This window comes from Hippocampus zosterae, chromosome 8 (genome assembly GCF_025434085.1).
Source record: "Hippocampus zosterae strain Florida chromosome 8, ASM2543408v3, whole genome shotgun sequence".
NCBI classification, from domain to species: Eukaryota; Metazoa; Chordata; class Actinopteri; order Syngnathiformes; family Syngnathidae; genus Hippocampus; species Hippocampus zosterae.
The window spans coordinates 6,099,688-6,122,632 of NC_067458.1; the positions used below are offsets into that span (position 1 = coordinate 6,099,688).

Genomic DNA, 22,945 nt, shown 5'->3' on the forward strand with positions numbered 1-22,945 from the left:
TTCCTACATACTCTGGTAAACTTTGTAAACTACTGTAGAAATGACAGAAATGCTTCAATTATGTTTATTTCCTGGGAATTGTTAAGGGTGCCAATAATTGTGGAACAGGTGATTTGATGTCAAATAATTATTTCTTTATGTGGGATTTTTTCCCCACTGAATAAATGCACTTGTATTGAAGGTTGGATTTTTCTCTTTTTTTCCATTAAGGTCCCATATTATTTAGAAAAAAAATAAAATAATTGGAAGCTAAAAAACACATCTCAACCAGGGGTGCCAATACTTATGGAGGGCACTAAAATGTAATATGTAAACGACACTAAAGGAAAGCCATCGTCCATCAAGCTCTGATATTGCCTGGGTCTTGCTTGAATGTTAACGTATGTGTTTTAATTAAAATATTTGATGTTAACATCAAAGTAAGCATTTTTCTTCTGAAGCGGGCTACTGTCTTAGTTATGAGGGCACGTATATTATTTCCTTTTCACTTTCACTTTGAATGTGTGTGAGACATAGTGACTAAATGTAATGACATGGATGAAAGCGCTGACCTTCACCTTCATTTAATGCTCAAAAATCATTGTTCGAAATCATCTTCTCATGAGAACGTGGTGAGCAATTTTTGTATGATGAGTGGGTGTGGGGATAAAAACAGGTTATCATTCGGAAGTCAGTGCAACTTAAGTGAAAAAAAGAAAAAAAACAGCAGCACAAATGTAATGGAAGCTTCTGTTGGATGACTCAAATGGGTATTGCTTTGCTTTAAGGGTTTTGTCCATCTGTGATCCACTTGCATGACAGATCATCGCTTTGTTTTCTATCCCAATTGTTTGAGTCTTGGGTGAATTAGCCAAGCCTATCACAGCTGACTTTGGGCAGGATGCAGGGTATGCTACGGACGTCTTACAGGCCTAACGCAACTAGGGCTCTTCGATACCACTTTTTTTCAGATCCATATTCAACTCTTGAGTAGTCACCGACACCGACAAAATATCCCAATATCACTCGTATTTTTCATACATGCAATTTCACAAAAAGACAATAACTAACCATTTTAAATAATCCAATTGCGAGAAAAAGTTCTAGTCAAAATATGTGGCTGGACAGCTTCTTTTCAAGGGACACGGTGAATTGCAAAGAAAATAACAAAATGCATCAGTGCTTCAAATAATATAGAATACCCTAACATTACATCAGTTTTGGCAATGCAATCTTGTCACCGCTTAGTAATTCATCAGTGCTATCTCAGTCTGAACACCCACGTACCCACATCCGCATGTTGCACTCGGGGCGCAAATAAAAAAAACGGGCCAATGGCGGATCTCTGTCTACATGGAAATTGGAATCTTGCAAAATAATCTCAATTTTTAATCTGATGACGTATTGTTTTCTGTAACAGTAACGTAATACTGTATATATATATATATATATATATATATATATATATATATATATATATATATATATATATATATATATATATTTTTTTTTTTGCTTTGTTTTTTTTTTTTTAATCCACAGAACGTAACGCCAGTATATTATAACATTATTTCCCAAACCTCTATCTATCTATTGATGATAGAAGTAGTAACTGCTTACGGTGATTTACTGCTTCCATGACTGATTTTCTAATCACACCCACTCAGCGGGGTTTTTCCACTCAACATGTTACCATCATATAAGGGCTGTTATCTTGAATGAAGCCAGACAGAGAAGACAGGTTGAAAGGCGGGGGAACTAGTTGTCTTTGTTTCCTCATACATGCAAACCTTTATGAGTACCTCGGAGCATACTGGACATTGTCTTTTTGAAACTGTTTTACATAGGGGTGTGACTGCCCGCCTTTTCTCACGTTTGCTTTGTTAAGCCCCCTGTACGATGTCTTTAAGTACAGTGGCCCGAATTGATTCATCCTGATTTGTGATGTAGGAATACTGTACAGAGAAGACAAGATGTCCAAGTGTTGGGTCTTTATTCCACTTCATTGAGAAATAAAAGAACCTGTTTGCAAGCAAATGATCGATATCCGGACAAAATTCACGCTAGTTTTAGAAATTGTGTGACAAGGATCACTATTAGAGTTTAAGAAGAGTAGAATACTCATTAGCTTCTATATAGGGATTTTTACCCTACCACTTGCGTTGAATGATATTTGATAAATAAATCTCACAATTAATTGTCTTTTGTCTCCCCTTCCGACTACTCACTTGACCCTACACATTTCTTTTTGGGAATGATGTTATTCCTAAACGTTCAGTTTCATCTTGTGTACGCAAACTCTGTGGAAGCAATCAACAGCTTCTGATGAGTAAGGGATTCTGATTTGGAAAAAAACATTCCAACCAAAAATCATTCTTGTTCCAAAGGGCGAATGTATGAAGACATAAGTTTCTGCCGAACTTGCTGTATCCCTTTGTCCAGTTGTATGCATGCTAAAAGCTATTTTTGTTCATCTGCTGACAAAAAGTCAAACTATCTTTCTCAATATATTGTGTTACCGGTATTCTAATTTAAACTCAATACACAATTGTAGACCATGATTTTCCAGCCCATTTTTCCTATACGCCATTTTATCTTATGTGTAACCTGAAACTGTCAGAGATAAACATTCTAAAATGCCTAATCTGTAATAAGAATTCACCAAGGTATGTTTTCAACAAAATGAGGCCATGTTGATACAGCCGACATTTCTTTTCTTAGTGGGTGTTACTGCTGGCTTCAAATGATTTGTTGCAGCAGCCCTAAATTCATAAATACATTCAGAATACAAGCCAGCACTCTCATTTTAATTCATGTCTTTGTGATTCCTCTCGACAGCAAAGAAGACATGTGCAACCACAGATTTTGCCTGCAAGAATGGACAGTGTGTTCCTGCTAGGTGGCGCTGCGATGGGGAGCAAGAATGTGCAGATGGTTCGGATGAGGCGGATGCGATCTGCAGTAAGTAGCTTACCAGACGCCATGTCTGAAAAAAACAAAAACAAAGATACATACAGTAGATAAGCAACGCAGAAGGCCAGGAACATGGGCCGGGTGGTCATTTCACACACAGAAACAAACAGCATTCAAGATGCAAGCAGGCCTACTCAGACACACACAAAGATTTTATCATGACTTCATGCCTCCTGAAGAAGTGTTTGGCATCTCCATGTACAGTTAAAAGGTGACACGGGAGTGGATTTTCACTCTCGTCCCATTCCACTTCCATGGCAAAAATCCTGTACGTCCCCTATCAGCCCATAGTAAACAAAAAAAACAACAACAAATAAATCCCGTCCTGTTCATGTGTAAACTATTCCTATCCTGTCCTGCTGTTGTTCAGAATGACTCACACTCCCATTCCGCTCTCATTTTGGAGTTCAGCTTCATTTCTCAGATTTTTATTTATTTACTACTACTGCAAATGCTGATCCTGTGTCGTCCGAATCGCATGATTGACCCTTTCTTGCCTCAATAATGATAACCTGTAACCAGATAAGATGATAGGCTGTCCACTGTAGTAACCGCTGTCCCTGAAAGGGTTAAAGGTAAAGTTGACTCTCATCCTGTGCAAATCGCACAGGAATCACGGAAATATTTTCAACATTTAATATACAGGAGGTTGTGGGTTAATGGCCAAATTTGAACATGAGTTTGAACAGGCCCTAGTTAATCACTAACGTATGGTAGTCAAGTTGAATTTATGGTAAATATTCAAATGAAAAACACATCTGGTGTACTGTAATAGCGTCAAATGAATCACAGTTGATACAGTAGTTGCTGAGCGTGCTTTCTTGTGCCGCATGACACCATGTTCCTGCGTTGCTGGGCAAACTAGTTTATTATGAGCATTCCGTTTGTCAAGACGTTGCATTTCGGCATCATTGTATGGTTAGCAAACCTTGTAGAGCATGTAGCATATTTTGATTTGTAATCAAATATAAATCCAGATGATTAAGCGCACCTGCACAATTCAATGACAAGCTAATATTTAGGGGTGGGTCAAGGCATTTACATTGCAAACTACAACAATGATGCAGTCAAACATATGTTTACTCTCTGGGCCAACCTTAACGGAGCATTATTGTTGCAAATGAACGAGACTAATTAAAAAAATAAAAGAATACCTCTCACAACACCCAATTACAACACAACAATTAAGTTACTTCTTCTGTCATCTTTGATTTTGCTGCATTGTGAGTTTAAATGAGCAGACATGCATCTACGCAGAGACACAGATGTTGCCCCTGCAGCACATTGAGATGGTTGTTTGAGTTGCGTGTCCCATTTTTTTCTGCAATCATACCTACCGTGCACACTTCACACTACTTAAGAACATGACTGCATGTTGTTGATGCTGCTGGACCACCACACGTGCTTTGCTCATGACAACTGAGAAATGTTGGCTCCATTCACACCAAGTGAACACAATGATTACAAAATTATGCCTTTGCTCTGGTTTTCTCACACAGCAGAAGGTCACACTCTTGGGTTGCGTAAATTAATTAGTATGATGTAAAATGTTTACCGCAATTCCATTATTAAAGGGTGAGTACTGAGTTTACATTCTCAACCAACATTCCATTACACCAGGTGTCGTTACTAAGGTCTACACAAAAAAAAAAAAAGGCAGGTCTCAGTTTAATCGCAAGGTTGTACTCTGGGGTTTCTCAGTCTAAATAACTGCAGCATTTCAAGTGTGTCTGCCTTTGTTCTGTTCGAAGTCACTTGTAGCCAGGGTTGATAGCCTTTGTAATAGAGCATTAATGTAATTAAAGGTCTTCGGGCACATTTCTCCCCTTATGGTCTAACTGAAAAGGGAGGTGCTCACTGCTGCTTGGACTCTGTGATTTTAAACCGTCTCCTCTGTGTCGGTTAGAGGTTAGTCAGCACTAATAATAAAGCCGTGTGCTGAGTGTGAGAACAATTAGGTTATAGTGTGGGTTTGCATTGCATCGCCAGCCTTTACATTTTATAAATGGCACATTGAAGGGCAGTAAAATCACTGTGTTACTGTAAATTTAATAAGGCGGCCCGGTAGTCCAGTGGTTAGCACGTCGGCTTCACAGTGCAGAGGTACCAGGTTCGATTCCAGCTCCGGCCTCCCTGTGTGGAATTTGCATGTTCTCCCCGGGCCTGCGTGGGTTTTCTCCGGGTGCTCCGGTTTCCTCCCACATTCCAAAAATATGCATGGCAGGCTGATTGAACACTCTAAAATTGTCCCTAGGTGTGAGTGGGAGCGTGGATGGTTGTTCGTCTATGTGTGCCCTGTGATTGGCTGGCAACCGATTCAGGATGTCCCCCGCCTACTGCCCGGAGACGGCTGGGATGGGCTGCAGCACCCCCCGCGACCCTAGTGAGGATCAAGCGGTATGGAAGATGAATGAATGAATTAATTTTGCCTTTAATGTGTCACAACTGGCTACCTATATTATGAACGATCAAGTGGTGACTACTGGCATTTTCAGAGTGCAACTTCTTTTTCTACATTATTCAATTATCATTCTTTCATAAGTTTAAGTTTGCTATCCCATAACCAGTGAGGGCTACAGCACCAAAGTCAGACCCTTGTGTATTGTATTATTGCATTGCTTTTATCATTCATATCTTTTACACAGGGACACGTAACCATCCCTCCACCACATCGCCATGCAATATTTCAGCCTCTCTTTTAGCATTTTCTGTATTACTATAGGATCAACACTTTGCAATCTAAGTCCAGCTTCAGTAAGGCCTTTTATTGAATTGATTTGCCAGGGAAGATGTCGATGTGCTGATCCCTGCGACCTCTGGTGACTACTGATTAACTCTGGACCTGCAGTGATGCCTCTTAAAACAACATCGACATAAACGCAGGCCCACTTACAGGCACAAACACTGTAATTATACGCCTGAAAAACAAGACAGCATTACAACACAGTTTAACCTTGTAAGTCGAATGCCCCAAAAGTGTTCATAATTTTTAATTGGACCACAGTTTTCAGGAAAAAGTCAGAAATCAAGAGAATCAGAAAATCAAGGTGAACAAAGACCTGCATACTAGTGTCAGAAAAGAGGAAAAGTCTTATCATAACCGTACACTCATAAGTGGAATTCCAGTTATCTTTGGATTTTTGGGAACAATTTAACTGATTTCTGGAATTTGAGTGGTAAGGAAAACATTGCAACGTGTTCATACTGCTCTTGTGGTGTGTGGCGTACCAACAATGCCCACCACACACATACTGTTGTGGTATTATATGTAACTTGCGATTGGCTGGTAACCAGTTCAGTGTGTACCTCGCCTACTGCCCGAAGACGGCTGGGATAGACTGTATTGTACTACCCTCGTGAAGCTACGTGGTTTGGATAATGGATGAATGGATGGCTAATAATAAAAAGTGCTTTGTTTCTCATTGAAAAAAAAACAGAAACACTCACTTCATTTTAATAGGATAGGATTTCAGAGAAGTGATTTAGCGTGGTCTAGGAACAAATTAAAATTCCTATTTCAAGGTGCCGGTATGTTCTGTACCTCACAAAACAAATTATAACAAATGTTAAGTCAGTTTCCATTCATTCTCTGTGACAATCAGTGCTGGTTGGAATGCTACTCATGCAACTTTGTGCGCGTGCGTGTGTTTGGCTCTCTCAAACTTGACAAGGGGATAATCCTGAGCCCTTTTCGCCGAGCAAGTGTCTCGATAAATAGGTTCAAGATTATTGAATTGCACCAGATTACACTCAGCTGACCTCCTTCACCGACTTATTGAGCTGGTACAGAACTCCCTTGAGATTTTCCAACTACTCTTCAAAACTTTAGTTGTGGACTGGAAACTGTTGACTTATTCTGACACTGTGATTTGCAGAACAACATTAGGTCTATTATACATGATAGTTGGCAAAAGACGAATACAAATCCATCCATTTTCTAATCTGCTTATCCTCAAGAGTGTCGCGGACGTACTTGGGGGTTGCGAGGAAATAAATTTCATCTGTGCTTTATGTTGCGCGTAGAGCATATTTGACAATAAAGTTGACTTGACTCTCACTGGTTGCCCAGGCACAAATTGACGAACAACCATCCGCGCTTACACTCACACCTAAGGACAATTTAGAGTGTTCCATTAACCTGCCACACATATTTTTGGAATGTGGAAGGAAATTGGAGTAACTGGAGAAAACCCACGCAGGTATAGGGAGAACATGCAAACTCCACACAGGAAGGCCGGAGTCGGAATCGAACCCTACACCTCTGCACTGTGAGGCTGCCGCGCGAACCAGTCGACCACAGCCCGCCAGACTAATACAAATGAAGCATTAATGTCAAATATTAAGTTTATTAAGTAGTGCATAGGTATTTATTGTACTGGACTGACAGGGTTAAACTTATTAAATACTTTGACGTGCAGTCTTTCAAGCATTCACCACAGCACCACATTTCTGCCAAACATACAAGCATGTGCTGTAAATCATTCATAAATCAAATCAACTAAAATGCATATTCCAACAATAATTCAATCAAAAGTTTGGCTTTACCACTGCAACATATCCAAGGACACACTATGGAAAGACCTGGATTGCACGTTTTATAAACTGCAAAGAATTTGTTCGATCTTCCTCCCGAGGTCGTGCGCGGCAGGCTATCAGCAGAGCTGCTTTGCACTTCTCCACTCCGCTGTCAATGACCAGTCAAATTGCAGCCTTTGCAATTATCAAATTGCATTTGATCCTGTCACGATTCTATTGCCACTGCAATGAAGACTTCAATGAAGTGCCACAAACACTAACCGCGTTTCCTTCCTGCAGCTGGATCTGGTGTGTTTAATAACAGCAAGATTCAGTTATATAATATGCACGGCCCACTCAGCTTGTTCTTTAAAAACTGGATCCAACAAATGGGCTTGGGCTTTCACTTCTGTTGCTCTTTTCCACCTACAAGGCACTCAAAACGCTTCGCATTGACTCCTTATTCACCTACTTATAACGCAGCATGTTGTAAAACTGGGGGGCTCAATATCTTATCAAAGGATGATTCAATACGGTCACAAGGTCCGGGGATGAAGCCCACAACTTATGGGTTGAGAGATGACCACTGTCTGAGTCTACTGAAACGTATCAAACTTGTCAATCTGCTCATGTTGACTCATTGCACTTTATCACTTTTATTTGACTCCATTACGTGATAACAAAACACCCACCAAAAATGGAAGTGGTATCCGGAACCATATTGAGGGAACTACTTATACCTTCATTCCAATTCAGGACCTTGGTCAGCGTCCAAATGACTGCAAATTGACACTGTCAAAGTGGTGCAGTGAACTAACATTGTGCTCTGGTGGTTGCTGCCTTCCGTGTCGTAAAACTACACTGCATGCTATCACGATACGCTGCTTTCTTATTTAGCTACCTGGCGGTGGCATATTATTAGAAACTGCTCTCATGATTATGATGAAGTGCAGTCCTCCACCACTTGATATTATGTTGAAAATAAACTGGTGGAGACCTAAGCTGAACCACATACTAAATAAAAATGTACTTATGCAACGTGAGTATGTGTTAGAAGCAGAACATTTTAAAGTTTTTTAAAAATGTTTTGTGTTGCTTTGTGCTGATTAATCGGTGTGTTCATAGTTAGAGGCTCTTTGCAGTCACCACATTGTGCAAGTTCACTGTATTGTCCACGATTGCATTCATATAAATTATAATAATAATAATAATTCATTCATTCATATAAATTGAATTCACTCACAGAATATGTCATTTTTGTTCGGATCAGGTTTGGTAACGACTGAACTTTACACACATTTTCACTCAATGCTGCTCTGCTCCTGTTGGTTCCTCGTGTCAGTGTGTCGGGAATGTCTTTCCCTTCCATGGCTGTTTGTGAGGGAGAGAGACAATAGAATGGTCAGCATTTAAAGAGAGAAGGAGCAAGATTGCATGACGTAATCCTTTTTAAATATGAACGGGAAGGGAACCAGTGAGTTATATTTTCTGATAGTTTCAATTTCATGCATGAGTCTGTGGCAAGCATAATTTCCCAGGTGGCCTTTCTCATCCCCCCCTGCCGACCCCAACTCCGTTTCAGCAATGTCATGAGTCACGTGCTCAACGGCAATGCAAAGTTGCGGCGTTATGCTTTCTCCTGGTGAAATCAAACTCAAAGCAGCCACTGTGATTGTCTTACTACTTTAACACTGTAGTTTTACATTGTGTAAAAAGACATACACACCCACTTCATAATCACATTTTTTCAAAGGGTGATAAACATTTACCAGCATACGTAACTTTTAAGACTCTTGACCGAAACTTTAGCCAGTGATGGTTTGTGGTCTTCCTCATCTTCACTCACTGAATCCTGACAGGCAGTGAATTTGGATGTGTGTGCGCGCGTGATATCTCACTCATACATTATGGATGGATCAGTAATGATTTTAGTGTCACTCTGAACACAAACAATAAAGGTCTCATTCACTGCCTCTCCCCCTCTCATTCTCTCACACACCTTCTCGTGAACTCATGATTTCAGGCTTTCATTTTCACTCTTCTGCACTTAACAGATTCATTTCATGGGTAACAGTGGTAATTTGCTGTGCATCTGACCTATAAACTTTTTCATTTAGTCATGCTTCCAATGAAGTAATACTGTAAAATAAAAGCCTTGATAGTCACAATTCCACATTCATCTTAAATGCAATTCATCACTGCATCATTGCCACCATTTTTTTCTCTATATTCTTTTTTCAGGTATTTTCCCACATGTATACATTCTGCAGCATGTGTAAAACAATAGTCAGCTCAACATTATACAACGCAGAGAGGCATCTTGTGTGTATGCACTCACTGTGGAAATCAGAAGGGCTCTCATCTCTGAAATACTCTCCAGTATGTTCTTGACGCGTTCATTATGGAGTGGCTATCTTGTGAATGAGAGCATCAAAAAAAAAAAAAAACCATCTTGACCAATACACTCATATACAACAATGCGCCAATTTGTACTTGGATTCACTCTTTCTTTCTTTCTTTAAAAATACCTGAATCAGGGCTTTAATCGGGCCGGTTTGCCCCAGTACGGAGTACTGCACTTGTCATTTTTAGCCTCTAGTGCAAGGGGGACTTTTTACACCATAACATGACTTCACATAAGCCCACAGTACCCTCTCTTGTGCTTTGTGATACTCATACTCCTGCGGATATACTACCGTACCCCGTGTGCACTAGTACTCGGCACTCGCCTGTCCCCCACGAGGCGCTCTCGCGAGTCGAACGTGTAGCGGAAAAAGGACGTGAAGAAGAACGAGGAGTGAAGAATGAGCAACAGAAACATTGAAAAGAGTTATTTCTCCAGTCACTGGTTGAAAACAGTTGAATTCATACACGTTGGCGTAGCTCTGAAAGATAATCCGGACTGTGGATGAAGTGGATGACGACACGTTCCTCATGCAAGTGAAGAGCAGCCAACTAAACGTATTGTTAGCGCTTCTGATTCTTGTTGCCAAAAATGTGAACAATAATTGAACACAACAAGAATGGCCAGACAACCAAATAAGATATTTTTATATTATTTCAATGTATCATTTATTGTATATATGTGTGAGTCCATTTGCTCTCATATCCTTTTCATTTCAGCATCTGCTCTGTCATGACACTGATTTGTCCACCATACTGCACGACTAGCCTTCACAACACCAAGTACTGCATACAATCATGAACCATGATTGGATTTTAAAGGTTGCTAGACTGTTGAATTAGATTTGTGAATGCTCACGGGTGTAATTCCAACCACCTGGTATGTTGCTTTGTTTATTGCCACTTCAATTCTTCCACTTAAGTTTCTCAGCTGGTCCACATTGCTTACATACTGCTGCTGAGGCAGGGTCGAGTGACGATTTTTGTGTCCACGGACGACTTTACAGGGGATCTGTAACCTATTTAGGTTCATACTTTAGGTATTATTAGGTGAAAAAGATGCAGCTCTATATAATTTACATCATTCTGCCACTTTGACACAATTTTTTGAAGAATGTAAACTTTACACTGCACCAAATTATTACGCGTATCGGATTGAAGTTGAATAAACATTTGAGGTGTGTCTCTGTTGGTGTCCCAGGTAAGCCTATTTGAAGTGAAATTAAATGAGGAGGTTGGTCCACATTATGAGTCAAGTTCCAGTATGAATGCACACTCCAAGAAAACTTCAGCAAGATCATCATAGTGTGTTCAGGGCATTCTAATATTTCTGTGAGCTAAATGCATATAATTAATAGATCAGCTATTAAAAAGCCACTGGTGAGCAGCCTGTAAGGATTTGAAGCTGCTCGTGTCTCTGGAATAACAAGACTCTCCAAAGGTTTGCAATCTTGCATCATGCTGTATTTTGGCCATCGCTAACCAATCTTAGAAGGAGAAACTTAAACAGATGGTTCTGACTTATTATAAATTAACACATTTATTCATTGACGGGTGTTGGTTGTAAAGACAAATCCAATATGCGCTCCATGCGGGTGGAGGCGAGTGCATGGGAGACAAGTGACATCGTCTCTGAATCTGTAAAGTTAACAGTGTTGATTTTATATTTGACTTAAAGGTAAGCCTACTTGTGACATGAAGCATGAAGTTGACATATGTGGTGATAGTTAGTAATTCAGCCATACAGACTTCATACTTCATTTATTACGCAGGGCAATGATGTGATGTCATCTTTAATAGAGCGTCTCCATTAAATGAGGAGATTGAGAAGCTTCGCCAAATTATTTCTATCTCCTCCCGCCTCGCTACTCTTGTGATATGAGATGATAAAAAGATGCGCATCTACACGTGAAACCATATTTACTTCTGTAAATACTGTGTCAGAATAACGCTTCATAACATTAGCCGACATGCAGTTTGGACTGGATTGGAAAAACTTTGTCAACAAATTGTTTAACTATTGATGACAAAATCTGTCCTCCACAGAATGTTCAAGTCATGTTGCCAGTAGTTGAAGCAATGATTCATTTGGAAACCATGTTAAAACTTATGTCTATAAATTATGTCTATACTGAACGTGTGTTCTCTGGATGTGTGCCGTTCACTTGAAAGACATTTATTCGGCTTTTCTCGCATTTCCAACAATTACGGCTCTTTCAAGGAGAGTTAGAGGGACCTGTCAATCAAATGACATTTCACCTGACATGTGACCACTATATTCCTCGGCATGACCCGCCAAACTCTGCCTCTCATTGGCTCATCGGTCCCGATGCCGAAAGTTAATCAATCTAATCAGTAAATGCAGTGAGTACCAGCCAATTACAGGCGGGGGGGCGGGAGGCTCATGGCTTGACCATTCTTGAGGGAAAAATGGACAATCTACCTCCGAGATATTACTGAACTTTGCACATCATGGGGGATTTAGAAGTGAGCATATGCAACGCCGACTGAAAAATAAGTACAATATTCCTGCCTATAAGATGGTCTACAACACTGATTATTGGGTGAAGTAAGGTTTATTTTGAAGGTAGCCTTCTCACCACGCTGGTGGCATGTTATTGTCATGCAGAGCATGAACAATTGTTACTGCGGTTGGCTTGACTTCTTCTCCCTGATAGTGTGCATGTCTATATGCTGGTAGTTGAGGAAGAAAAAAAACTGCCATGAGCATTTATTGAACCGAGGAACTCAAATCACTCAAGGGTTCGTTTCACCCTTAAATGCTTCCTTTGAAAAGCATCCGCAGAGGAAATGAACTTTGATTTTGCCCTCCAAGTTTCTCTTGTGCTCTTTTCCTAAATTGAGAAGAAGCAGCATTTTTTTTAGGAAACTGCGGTGCTGCTGTTTTATTCTCACGACAATCACCACACCCCAGGGGACACTGACGGGCCCATGGCGTAAACACGTCTAATATTTTCACATTACCCAACACCACCTTACCTCTATCACCGCAGCCTTGCGTTGTAAAACAGTGTGTACTCGTTTACCTACTGCTAAAGCACCAACACCACCTCAGCCCATACATGTCCTTATTCCCCCTTCACCTCATTCACTAACTTATGATTCATGACGCTGTTTTTTTTTTCCTTACTGATAAGACTCTACTTGTCAGTTTCCCTCCATAAATTTTCTTCCGTAGACTTCAATTGCTCCATTCCGAGTCATTTTTCTTTTCTCTCATTTCCTGTGACTTTGATCATTGCCCACTCGGGCACGCACTCACCATCTCACAACAGAGCAGTAATAATTGCAGATTAGTGTTCCAATGAAGGCCACTAATCAACAATAACCTTAATTTAAAATGTAATCTGATATTAGCCATATGCTCTTTGGGTAAATTGGATTTCACATTTGAAGGACAAAAGGAGGCTTGAGCTGGTGAAACGGCAACTTTCAAGGTCATACCTTCGATCGCAGTTTTGTTCTGGAATTAAATCTGCTCTGGTCTTTTTGTTTTGAGTTGGCAGATATGCTTCGGTGCCTATTTAGGGACTCTTGCTTTGTTCCATGTTCAAATACGTGCATGATACGTTGATTGGAGACTTTAAAATGTCTACAGACCTATCGAGAGTGTTCTACGCATCTTGCTCTAAAGCCAGTTGGGGGACATTATTTCTCACCAGTGACTGTGTTTATTAAACAGGATAAGTGCTTAAAAAAAGAAAATAATTAAATTGATGCAATGCATGCACAATATGAGAAGAGGCAACTCACCTTTTTTAATGCATGCGCGAAAAGTTACTTTTACTTTGTAGTGCTATTTGGAACAAACAGCTCCATACGTCGAGTAAACCAATTTCTAACACTCAAGCCACCTAGTTAAGCTTTTGAAAGCAAGATCACAGATCATAATGAGGTTAACGTACATCCATCTGACAATACGACCCACTGCAGCACATCAAGTCATTCGAATTGCCGAGTCTTTTAGTAGGTGAATAATTGGATGATCCATACATCTGTAGTCTTGCATGAATCATTAATGCTACACGCTATCAGTTTGAAATCCCCAAGCTCTCAGTGGCCCGTCTCTTCTCCTTCTTCTAAAAGGTGACTCTCAAAATAAAAACCTTTGTTCAAACCGCATGCACTGCAATTCCTGGAGAAAAGTATATATTCTCTCTAATATGCAGAGAAGACGCCAACTTTATTTTCAAGCATTTCGTAGTCGCATACTCGTATATGGTGAACAAATTACACTCTGCAAACTGCTGGAAAATGTGTTCACCTTTAGGATGCCGAAGCTCATGTCAATTCCAATGGCCAAACCCTTACAAATTTACCATAAATTGTTAAATCTATTGTGGAAAAATCACCTACGGATGATGACTGACGAATTCCACTTACGTCAGCCAAGTCACTCTTAAAATCCATTCTAATCTTTCCATATGCCTAACTAATATTCAGCAACCTCTTATGAATAATTATGTCTGCAAAGTGCATTTTAATTACCATTAAAATAGATTGTGAGGCATGTGCTATATGAACAAGCAAAATCCCTCAAGTGGCCACTTCTCTTTTCTGCTGCAAAGAGGAGTGAGCACATACTTCCTTAGACTCTACAACTGTTAATATTTCTCAGATATTACTTTATGGCTCTATATCAGTTTATGATCTTTTCACAGTCTGAATAAAAATACTGCAATCAACACTGCTGTAATTGTTGTACGGTAAATACACTTTATCACCTAAATGGTGTTTTCTATATCTGGAAAGTAACTGTAGTTTTTCACATAATTCTCAATAACTTGAAACAAATAAGAGGTGGCGTAAGATTTAAGGTGGTCAACTGTTTAGCACACACATCAGTCAAATTATGAGTCAAAGGTTTGGACATCTATGATAAAACCAAAGCAGCTGCTAAATTTCGTGACTGAATTCAAAATGATTTTTGGGGTGTTGTTGTTTGTTTTTAAGTCACAGTTTTGAGTTTGGTCAGGTGACATTCACAAGGTGAGTCTTGATTGGTGGTTACCAGACCCCTGAGCAGATGTGATGTCCTTTTCAGTCGACAGCATATTGGCAAAATGTGCTTTTCCATCCATCCGTTTTCTAATCCGCTTATACTCACGAGGGTCGCGTGCTGGAGGCAATCTCAGCTGACTTAAAACAAGTTTTAACAGCTAAAAAGTCTCTGGAAGGAATATGTCATGAAACAGAGAGTATAACAGTAATTTATCTTATTGTGCAAGTAAACAAATTTTAGGATTGACAAACTAAGTAAGACAAATAATTTTAAAACAATATTAATACTTTTACAAATTCTGCTCTCACGTAGTATATTATTCTCAAAACAAGAATTAAAAAAATACTTTTTGGCTTCCTATATGAGGAAGCCAAAAAAGTCAAAAAGTCTTTATCTTTAATTAGATTTATTTATTAGCTGAATTTTGCAGTGTGTTTCTTGTACCAGTAAGTTGTTCATGTCATGTAGAGGGACCCCAAATGTGAGAAATACCCCCAAGCACACAGTACAATGTAATGTGGCACGTATATAAATGTTTGCTTAAGACTATGTAAAATCATCATGGTTTGGTGGAACTAGAGCCGAGTAAGCGCAGCTCCATGTGTATGCCTTGCCCATGTATCGCATGATAAATTTTTCTAGGGTGCTTCTCCCACATGCCTTTGTTTTGAAAATGTGTCTTACTGTGACAGAGAGTGAATCAAGGGCAACGTATATCACCTGTCAGCGACAAACACACTCTTCATGTTAAATAAATGATCTCTGCATTAGCCTGTGAGGCTATGAACTGTCTAAATCAATCAGCAGTGAGGTTAGCTTAGATGCCAGGGAGCCTGCAGAAAAGCAGTTGCAGTGTCATGCCGAAACGCTCCAATTCCCTCCTTCCTTGTGAAGGGAAATTAAGAAGGTAGTTAATCAAAAGTTCATTAGCATACAGCGCCGAGCTCAGTCCACCCCTACACCCTGCACATTATAGTCACTTAGGCTAACCTTGTGAGGGGAATAACAAATCCCAACCACTTTTCATTGTGAATTTGTTGCAGAGGAAACTATATTTGCCCTGATGGGCTAAATTACTTTTTTGACCTCAAGAAACTTCAGGCCACCAAAACGTATTTCCAAACCACTGCCCAAACTTTGCAAAATTGTGATCATAGTTTCTACCTGCCTGCTAAATAAATTAAAAAAAGTAGTAAACACTCAAAACATAATTGTCATTGTAAATATTTATGCATGGGTGTATTTTATGATCATTGTTACAGGTGGGCATACAATGGTTGGTTGGATTTGGGGTTACTAAAACAGTCAAAGTTGATTGTTTTGTAGAGGCAACATTATGCAGCTATTTTCATAGATATTATTCAATTTATTTCCAAATGCAAATTCCAATTTATTCTATCGGTAATGGAAGGTCATAAACTGAATTGCATTATGTAAATGTTCATAATGAGGTGTGTTTAATATTCCACAGGTCACCAGAGTAGCCAAAAAGTCTCCTCAAGTAAGAGTGTCATTACTTCCGAATGTAAAAAAGTCATCCTTCTAATAATTGTTTGAGTTAGAGTAAATGAATACTCAGTAAAGAAAAAAAAGTACTTAATTACTGAATACTCATTAAAAAAGTACTCAAATGCTGAGTAACTGGAAACTTTCTGATTTATTATGTTTTTAATCTGAGTATCGATAGAAAATAGGAATGTGCAAGAATGTCCTTTAATATTTATTTATTTTTTTTAAATGACAAAGGGCAGCACGGTGCTTGACTGGTTGACATCTTTCCTGCTTGCCTCTCGACGAAGGCGAACACTTTTTGCTCAGCTCCTGCCCTCAACCCCTACCCTCTCCTTGCTCGCCACTTAGTCTTTGTGCTGTCTTTGTCTAACTTTTCCTAGCCTCCTACCGTATTTTCATCCCAAGAACTAACCATGGAATTAGTTGGCTGGTCTCTCGATGCCATCGACAATTTTTTTTTTTTTTGATGAAAAGAGCAGGCAGTGGGGAAACTGCTTGCCCCTCGGGGACATTTGCTGCCGGATACGCCCTTGATCCATGGAGAAAGTGGAGAATGGTGTGCCTGTCAATACTGTCCGTTGAGGATGTGGAAGACATCTACATTATCGGCCTTCTGAAAGCACGTATGCTGCCGTTTGGTGTTAGCAGCTTTCTGTTCTATTGCAAAATTCAACCGACGGGAGCGGCTTTATTGGAAGTGAAGAAGCTGCCGGTCATTCTGGATGGTTTGGCGCGAATGTCCAACACTCAGACTCAAGCGGTGACTGAGCTCAACCGCAATATAGATGCGGTTTTGGAGCGACTCCGTACGATTGACAACAACATGGAGAAGTTGGAATCCGCGCTGCGGAAAGAGATTGCGGATGTGGCTGATCGCCGCCAGTGAAGAGATACAGGCCACGGACTCAAGGCTGTCTGAAATTGTTGGCGGCCGTCCCTCCAAAACAAACAACGCTATCTGGACCCTCTCCGCTGGATGGAAGTATGCATGGAAGCCAGTGCCCCCCCCCCACCTACCCCCCTCCTTCTCGGCCATGGACTGATAAGCCGGGACTGTCTTCATGATGAGCAGACCTCGACGAAGCAGCTATGACCTATACACGCATACAAATACACAACTGGACAACCACAGGCGCATACACATCCTTGTTATCACCGTCTTCATCGCTCCGATTCTTTTTCCCCCGTGACGTGGTACGATCTGCAGAGCACTCGTGTCGGTGAAGCTGGCCAGAACTGCCGCATCGCGGTCACCCAACACCCCACTTCCCATTCATCCTCCCCCTTATTACATGTTATGTCTTGTGACTTGTAACTGTCATATGCTTATTTATGTGCTAGGGTCTTTTTTTAACCTGGACTTAAATTATCCTCGGAAGAGGATAGTTCGAGCGTGTTTTTTTTCCCCCTCTCCCTCCTCAGTGTTTTCCTTTCTGAATTCTGACTGTAATTTCCCCATTGCGGGACAAATAAAGGATATCTTAATATCTGCCTCACAGTGCAGATGTCATGGGATCGAATGCAGCTTTGGACTTCTTGTGTGGAATTTGCATGTTCTCCCCGTGCCTATATGGATTTTTCCAGGAACTTCCTCCCACATTCCAAAAACATGCATGGCAGGTTAATTGAACACTCTAAATTGTACATTGGTGTCATTTTGAGCGCAAATGTTTCATTTGTCCATCTGTGTCCTCCGATTGGCTGGCAACCAGTTCAGGGTGTCCCCCGCCTTCTGCCCAAAGACAGCTGGTTTGGGTTCCAGCACACCCGTGACTCTTGTGAGGATAAGCGGCTCAGATAATGGATTGATGAACGGATGTAAAGCTTTTTAGAGGTACCAAACCCAACCAGTTAATATGCACATTCACCGAACCCTTCATGAGTGAAAAATGAACATATACAGTACATTTTTTAAAAATTCAAGATAGAAACAAAAAATGTATTTATTAACAACAGAAAAATGTAAATGAAATTTCAAGAGATAAGTATACATTTAAAAAAAAAATTGTACGACATACTATCACAGCAGTCAGTCATTTACAACTAAGCGAACTAAATTTCCCACAGCACTGATTGGACAAGCAACGTCATGTGATCATCAGCAGCCAGTGATGGCCAAGCGGGCGGGTCATAACTCATTAACATGTTGAGTACTAGTCTTACCCTCCATGGCAGAGGCTCTGTCGAACCCCTGAGACTGACTCACCGAACCCCTGGGGTTCGATCGTACCGCTGCTGTCGAGTCAAATTTAGCCACGAGAAACTCAAACTTGAATTAAGTGTTTAATGCACTGTTTTTAATTACGGTTGTTGGTGGAGGGGCATCAAATGATATGAAGGGGCATCCAGTTGGGAGTAATGGACAAACTTGGAAAGTCTTCCACTCCCTGAAACTCATTGAAATTAAATGAATGGCGAGCCAGACATCACTGCCCTCCTTCCTCGCACAGCTCCCAAGAGCTGCATTATGGGCATCATAATGTCAAGAGACACTTTGTAACAGCCGAAGAACCAATACATAGGCACTACTTTTTTAAATTGGTGCCGTTGTTAAATCCAGCTTCTTTCACCTTAGACAGCTGGCCAAAATAAAACCTCTCCTCTCACATGAACACTTTGAGACAGTAATTCATGCCTTTGTCACATCCCGGCTCGATTACTGCAACGCCCTGTACTTTGGAGTCAGCCAGTCCTCCATCAAGCGCCTTCAGCTGGTACAGAATGCCGCTGCTCGCCTCTTGACTGGTACTCGTAAGAGGGAGCATATAACTCCTACTTTGGCATCCCTTCACTGGCTCCCCATTCATTTTAGAATTATTTTTAAGATCCTCCTCTTTGTTTTCAAATCTCTGAATAATCTCGCGCCACCTTACCTCTCTGAGCTCATACGCCCCTACACCCCTGCCCGGCGCCTCAGGTCTGTGGACCAGTCTTTGCTAGACGTACCAAGAACTAAACTGAGGCTCAGAGGGGATCGAGCCTTTTCTGTTGCTGGTCCATCTCTCTGGAATGACCTCCCACTGAACATTCGGCAAGCCTCCTCGCTGCCCATCTTTAAAGCCCTCCTCAAAACTCACTTGTATTCTTTGGCGTTTGACTCAGCATGACTTAGATTTGCTATTGGTTTTACTGCTTGGTGCTTTCTACCGCCTTATTACTTATTACTTATTACTTATTCGTCTTACTGTTTATTGTATATGTTAAATCGCTCCATGTACAGCACTTTGTATGCAGCGATGGCTGTTTGAAAGTGCTCTATAAATACTGTTGACTTGACTTGACTTGACTACTCAGTTATTCAGTCTCCTTAGAAATAATAACTGTGCTCGACCAATCTCTCTCTCTTTCGGGAGACTCGCATGAGAGATTGTCAGTGTTTAGTAGCATCTCTAACATTTAAAAATGCTCACAAACGATGTTGCTGGTCATGGAGAGATGTGTGGTCATCAGAGAACAGATTTTTTGATCAAAAGCAGGCAAAGACATGCTTCCGGTTAATGATGTGTGAATTTATGATATATATCTTTGTGCGGTATAAAAACTTCCCACCTGTGATTCAACCCTCTATTTTTTAGGTCATTATTATTATTTAAATCATTGGCACCACCCTACCAACTCTCGAGGACTTGCACACCACAAGAACCAAACAAGGGCATGGAAAATCATCCCGGACCCTCCACACCCTGCCCACCACCTTTTTCCAGCTACTCCCATCAAGCAAGCGCTACCGAACCATGCACACCAAAACCTGCAGACATTCAAACCGCTTCTTCCCTTTCGCCATTAACTCCCTAAACAGTAACTCAAATCAAGAGTGTCTCTTTGCATTTATGCAGACCCCTGTGGAATAGTATTACCGCAACGGTAATTGTAGGTCCAGCTCTCTACATAATCATACATAATTGTCATTGATTAATATTCCACAACATCAGCCACTTCCTCTAAAATTGAATACCTAAGGTCGTACCACAATTAATGCTACTGGTCACTTAAATAATGGTGCAACGATTATCTGCATCAACTGCACAACTATTATAGTTTTGTATTGCAACACTGATCACTTTATCTCTGCTCGATGATGCTGCACGTTGTCACACAGATGTCATTGGGTAGTACTACTGCACAATGGTAACCTTACATTACAGAAAGTATTCCGATACTTCATTCATAGCGTGTGAGCATCATGTCCTTGTTCATCATAATTGCTTGTTATTGCAATACTTGAGAATTTTCTACTTGTGAATGTTTAGTTGTAAGCTATAATCACATTCAAATTAACATTGATGGCAGAACAACGATTGGTTTCACCTTCAAAAGAGAAATATTTTCACATTTTGTCATCCAGCCACGGAATTACACTCGTCAATCAGTGTGCTGATCGATGCATGTGGCGCATATTTGAGTGTTGATGAATTTCAGCTGACTTGCCTGTTTGATTGACACATTGGCTCTCTCCACCCTCCTTCTCCCACCTTCCCTCTCTTACCTTCATCATTCACAACAGGCCGTCAGACCTGTCCACCAGAGAAGTTTGACTGCGGTGGGACGGCCACCAAGTGCGTCTCGTTGTCGTGGCGATGTGATGGAGAAAGAGACTGTGAGAATGGAGCAGATGAAGAGCACTGTGCTGCAGGTGAGTTCACACAAATAAGCAACTGCAGTTGTCAAGTGAGCTATGACAATGATTGAACTATTCCTCTTAAGAGTTGCAATTGCACACACCCTCATTTTCCTAAAACACGTAATAATTATGATGATGATAAATGTTGTACCCTGAAATTTTCTTTGGCTGCTGGAAGTGGAAGTAGCCCAGGGAGTAAATTGTTAGCGAAGAGGAAGATGGTAATCCGTAGATATGGGTGATATGAACAAAAATGGTAAATGGTCACTTGTATAGCGTTTTTCTACTTTGAGTACTCAAAGTGCTTCACGCTGTTGCCTCATTCGCCTACTGGTAATGCAGCACCAAGAGCAACTGGGGGTTCAGTATCCCACTCGAGGTTTGGGAAACAACCGCTCTATGACCAAAGTACCAGTTTGCTGCCCTGAATGTATTTTCTGATAGCCCCATCTAGTGGATGTATAGTGCAACCGCAGCCAGTGCTCTATATAAATACGGCTGAATTACATTGTTATATTCCCTTTAGCATAGCTTCATCTAGTGGATGTGTTACGCAACCGCAGCCTCTATTGTGGCTTAAATTCTAAATGCCTTATAAATGCGGTTGCAACTTATAGGATAAGAAAACCTTTATTAGTCTCGCAATGGAGACATTCCCAATTCACAGCAGCAAAGTTATGAAAGGAATAAGTAGAACAATAAAATATAGGAGCTGCTGGAAAGGCAGCCACTCTCGCCATTTTGAAGTCAAAATAACAAAAGTAACACAACACATAGGACACAGTCGTGCAATCTTCACCAATTTTCTGCATACATTTTGTTGTCTGAAGCAGTTATACATGAAAGAGGAGAGGATCAAAGGGTGGATCAGAGACGTCATGCTGAAAATGTTGTTTTGAAAGCAAACACGAAGCTATAGCGTCCATTGACGAAACAAGATTAGTTCACTTCTCCTGTCCCACGTAATCCGCTTCAAACTCCAAGCCGCGACTCCCAGTTCCAAATCCGCATTGGCGCTCCGCGCTAACGCTCCTTTCTTCTCATATGAATTTATATTATACTCCGTTGTGCCTAATAGTGTAGAAAATATCATATATAATGTCCATAAATAAATGGATCCATCGTAAAAAAAAAAAAAAAAAATTAAAAAAATTAAGATATACTGTTATATCATGTACAATAGCTGTCGGTATCGGCCTGTTTGTTGTAACGCACAAATCTGTTTTATGTGTTTTATTACGTTGTCATTTTATGTTGAATGTTCTTTTGATGGTGGCGCAGGCACCCGTAAGGGCTCCTCTTGTTGTCTCTTGTCTGTTTAAGAGTGAGGAAATTTCATCTGTGCTGTATGTACAGCACATTTGACAATAAAGTTGTACTTGACTTGACTTGACAAATGAACTCTCAGTCAGTCGCATTATACGCTGGAAGTACAGGTGTTGATGATATACTTTTGCAAATAAAAAGGTTGCAATGTCAATATCTTTGTTGAGACATATTTGTTTTCTTTGCAACTGGGAAAAATTGTACATTCGTATAAACATGTGTGAGACCGTTCTAGTTCCAATCAAATTGATTTATTCTCCCTTGTAAAATACACGATAATAACGTCTATTACCTTTTCGATGCAATTTAGTGTACTGTATAACCATTTTAATGATTTATTGAAATGTTATGTACTTACTGTATTTTAACGACTATTCGACGCACCGTACCAATGGCCGCAGTCTCATTAATGGGTGACATTTCTGTATTTTACACATACACAGGACGCACCGTACTAATGGCCGCAGTTTTACAGTGGTAAAACATACGCCAGCTAACACGTTAGCTTGAAGCATACGGTAGCATGTCAAGACATACAGATAAGCTAAAAACACATTTTTAAAAGGGCAACGAAAGCAGAACTGAGTTCGGGT

At 40.4% G+C, this 22,945-nt stretch overlaps 1 protein-coding gene across 5 annotated transcripts in view; it reads left to right on the forward strand.

Moving 5' to 3' along the window:
* lrp8 (low density lipoprotein receptor-related protein 8, apolipoprotein e receptor) overlaps nucleotides 1-22,945 on the forward strand; it is a 179,551-nt gene that overhangs the window by 71,455 nt on the left and 85,151 nt on the right. For all 5 annotated transcript variants that reach the window (XM_052073346.1, XM_052073342.1, XM_052073343.1 and 2 more), the window contains exons 3-4: nucleotides 2,818-2,940; nucleotides 20,910-21,032. In XM_052073346.1, the coding sequence (XP_051929306.1) occupies nucleotides 2,818-2,940; nucleotides 20,910-21,032 (246 nt within the window). The remainder of the gene's footprint in view (nucleotides 1-2,817; nucleotides 2,941-20,909; nucleotides 21,033-22,945) is intronic.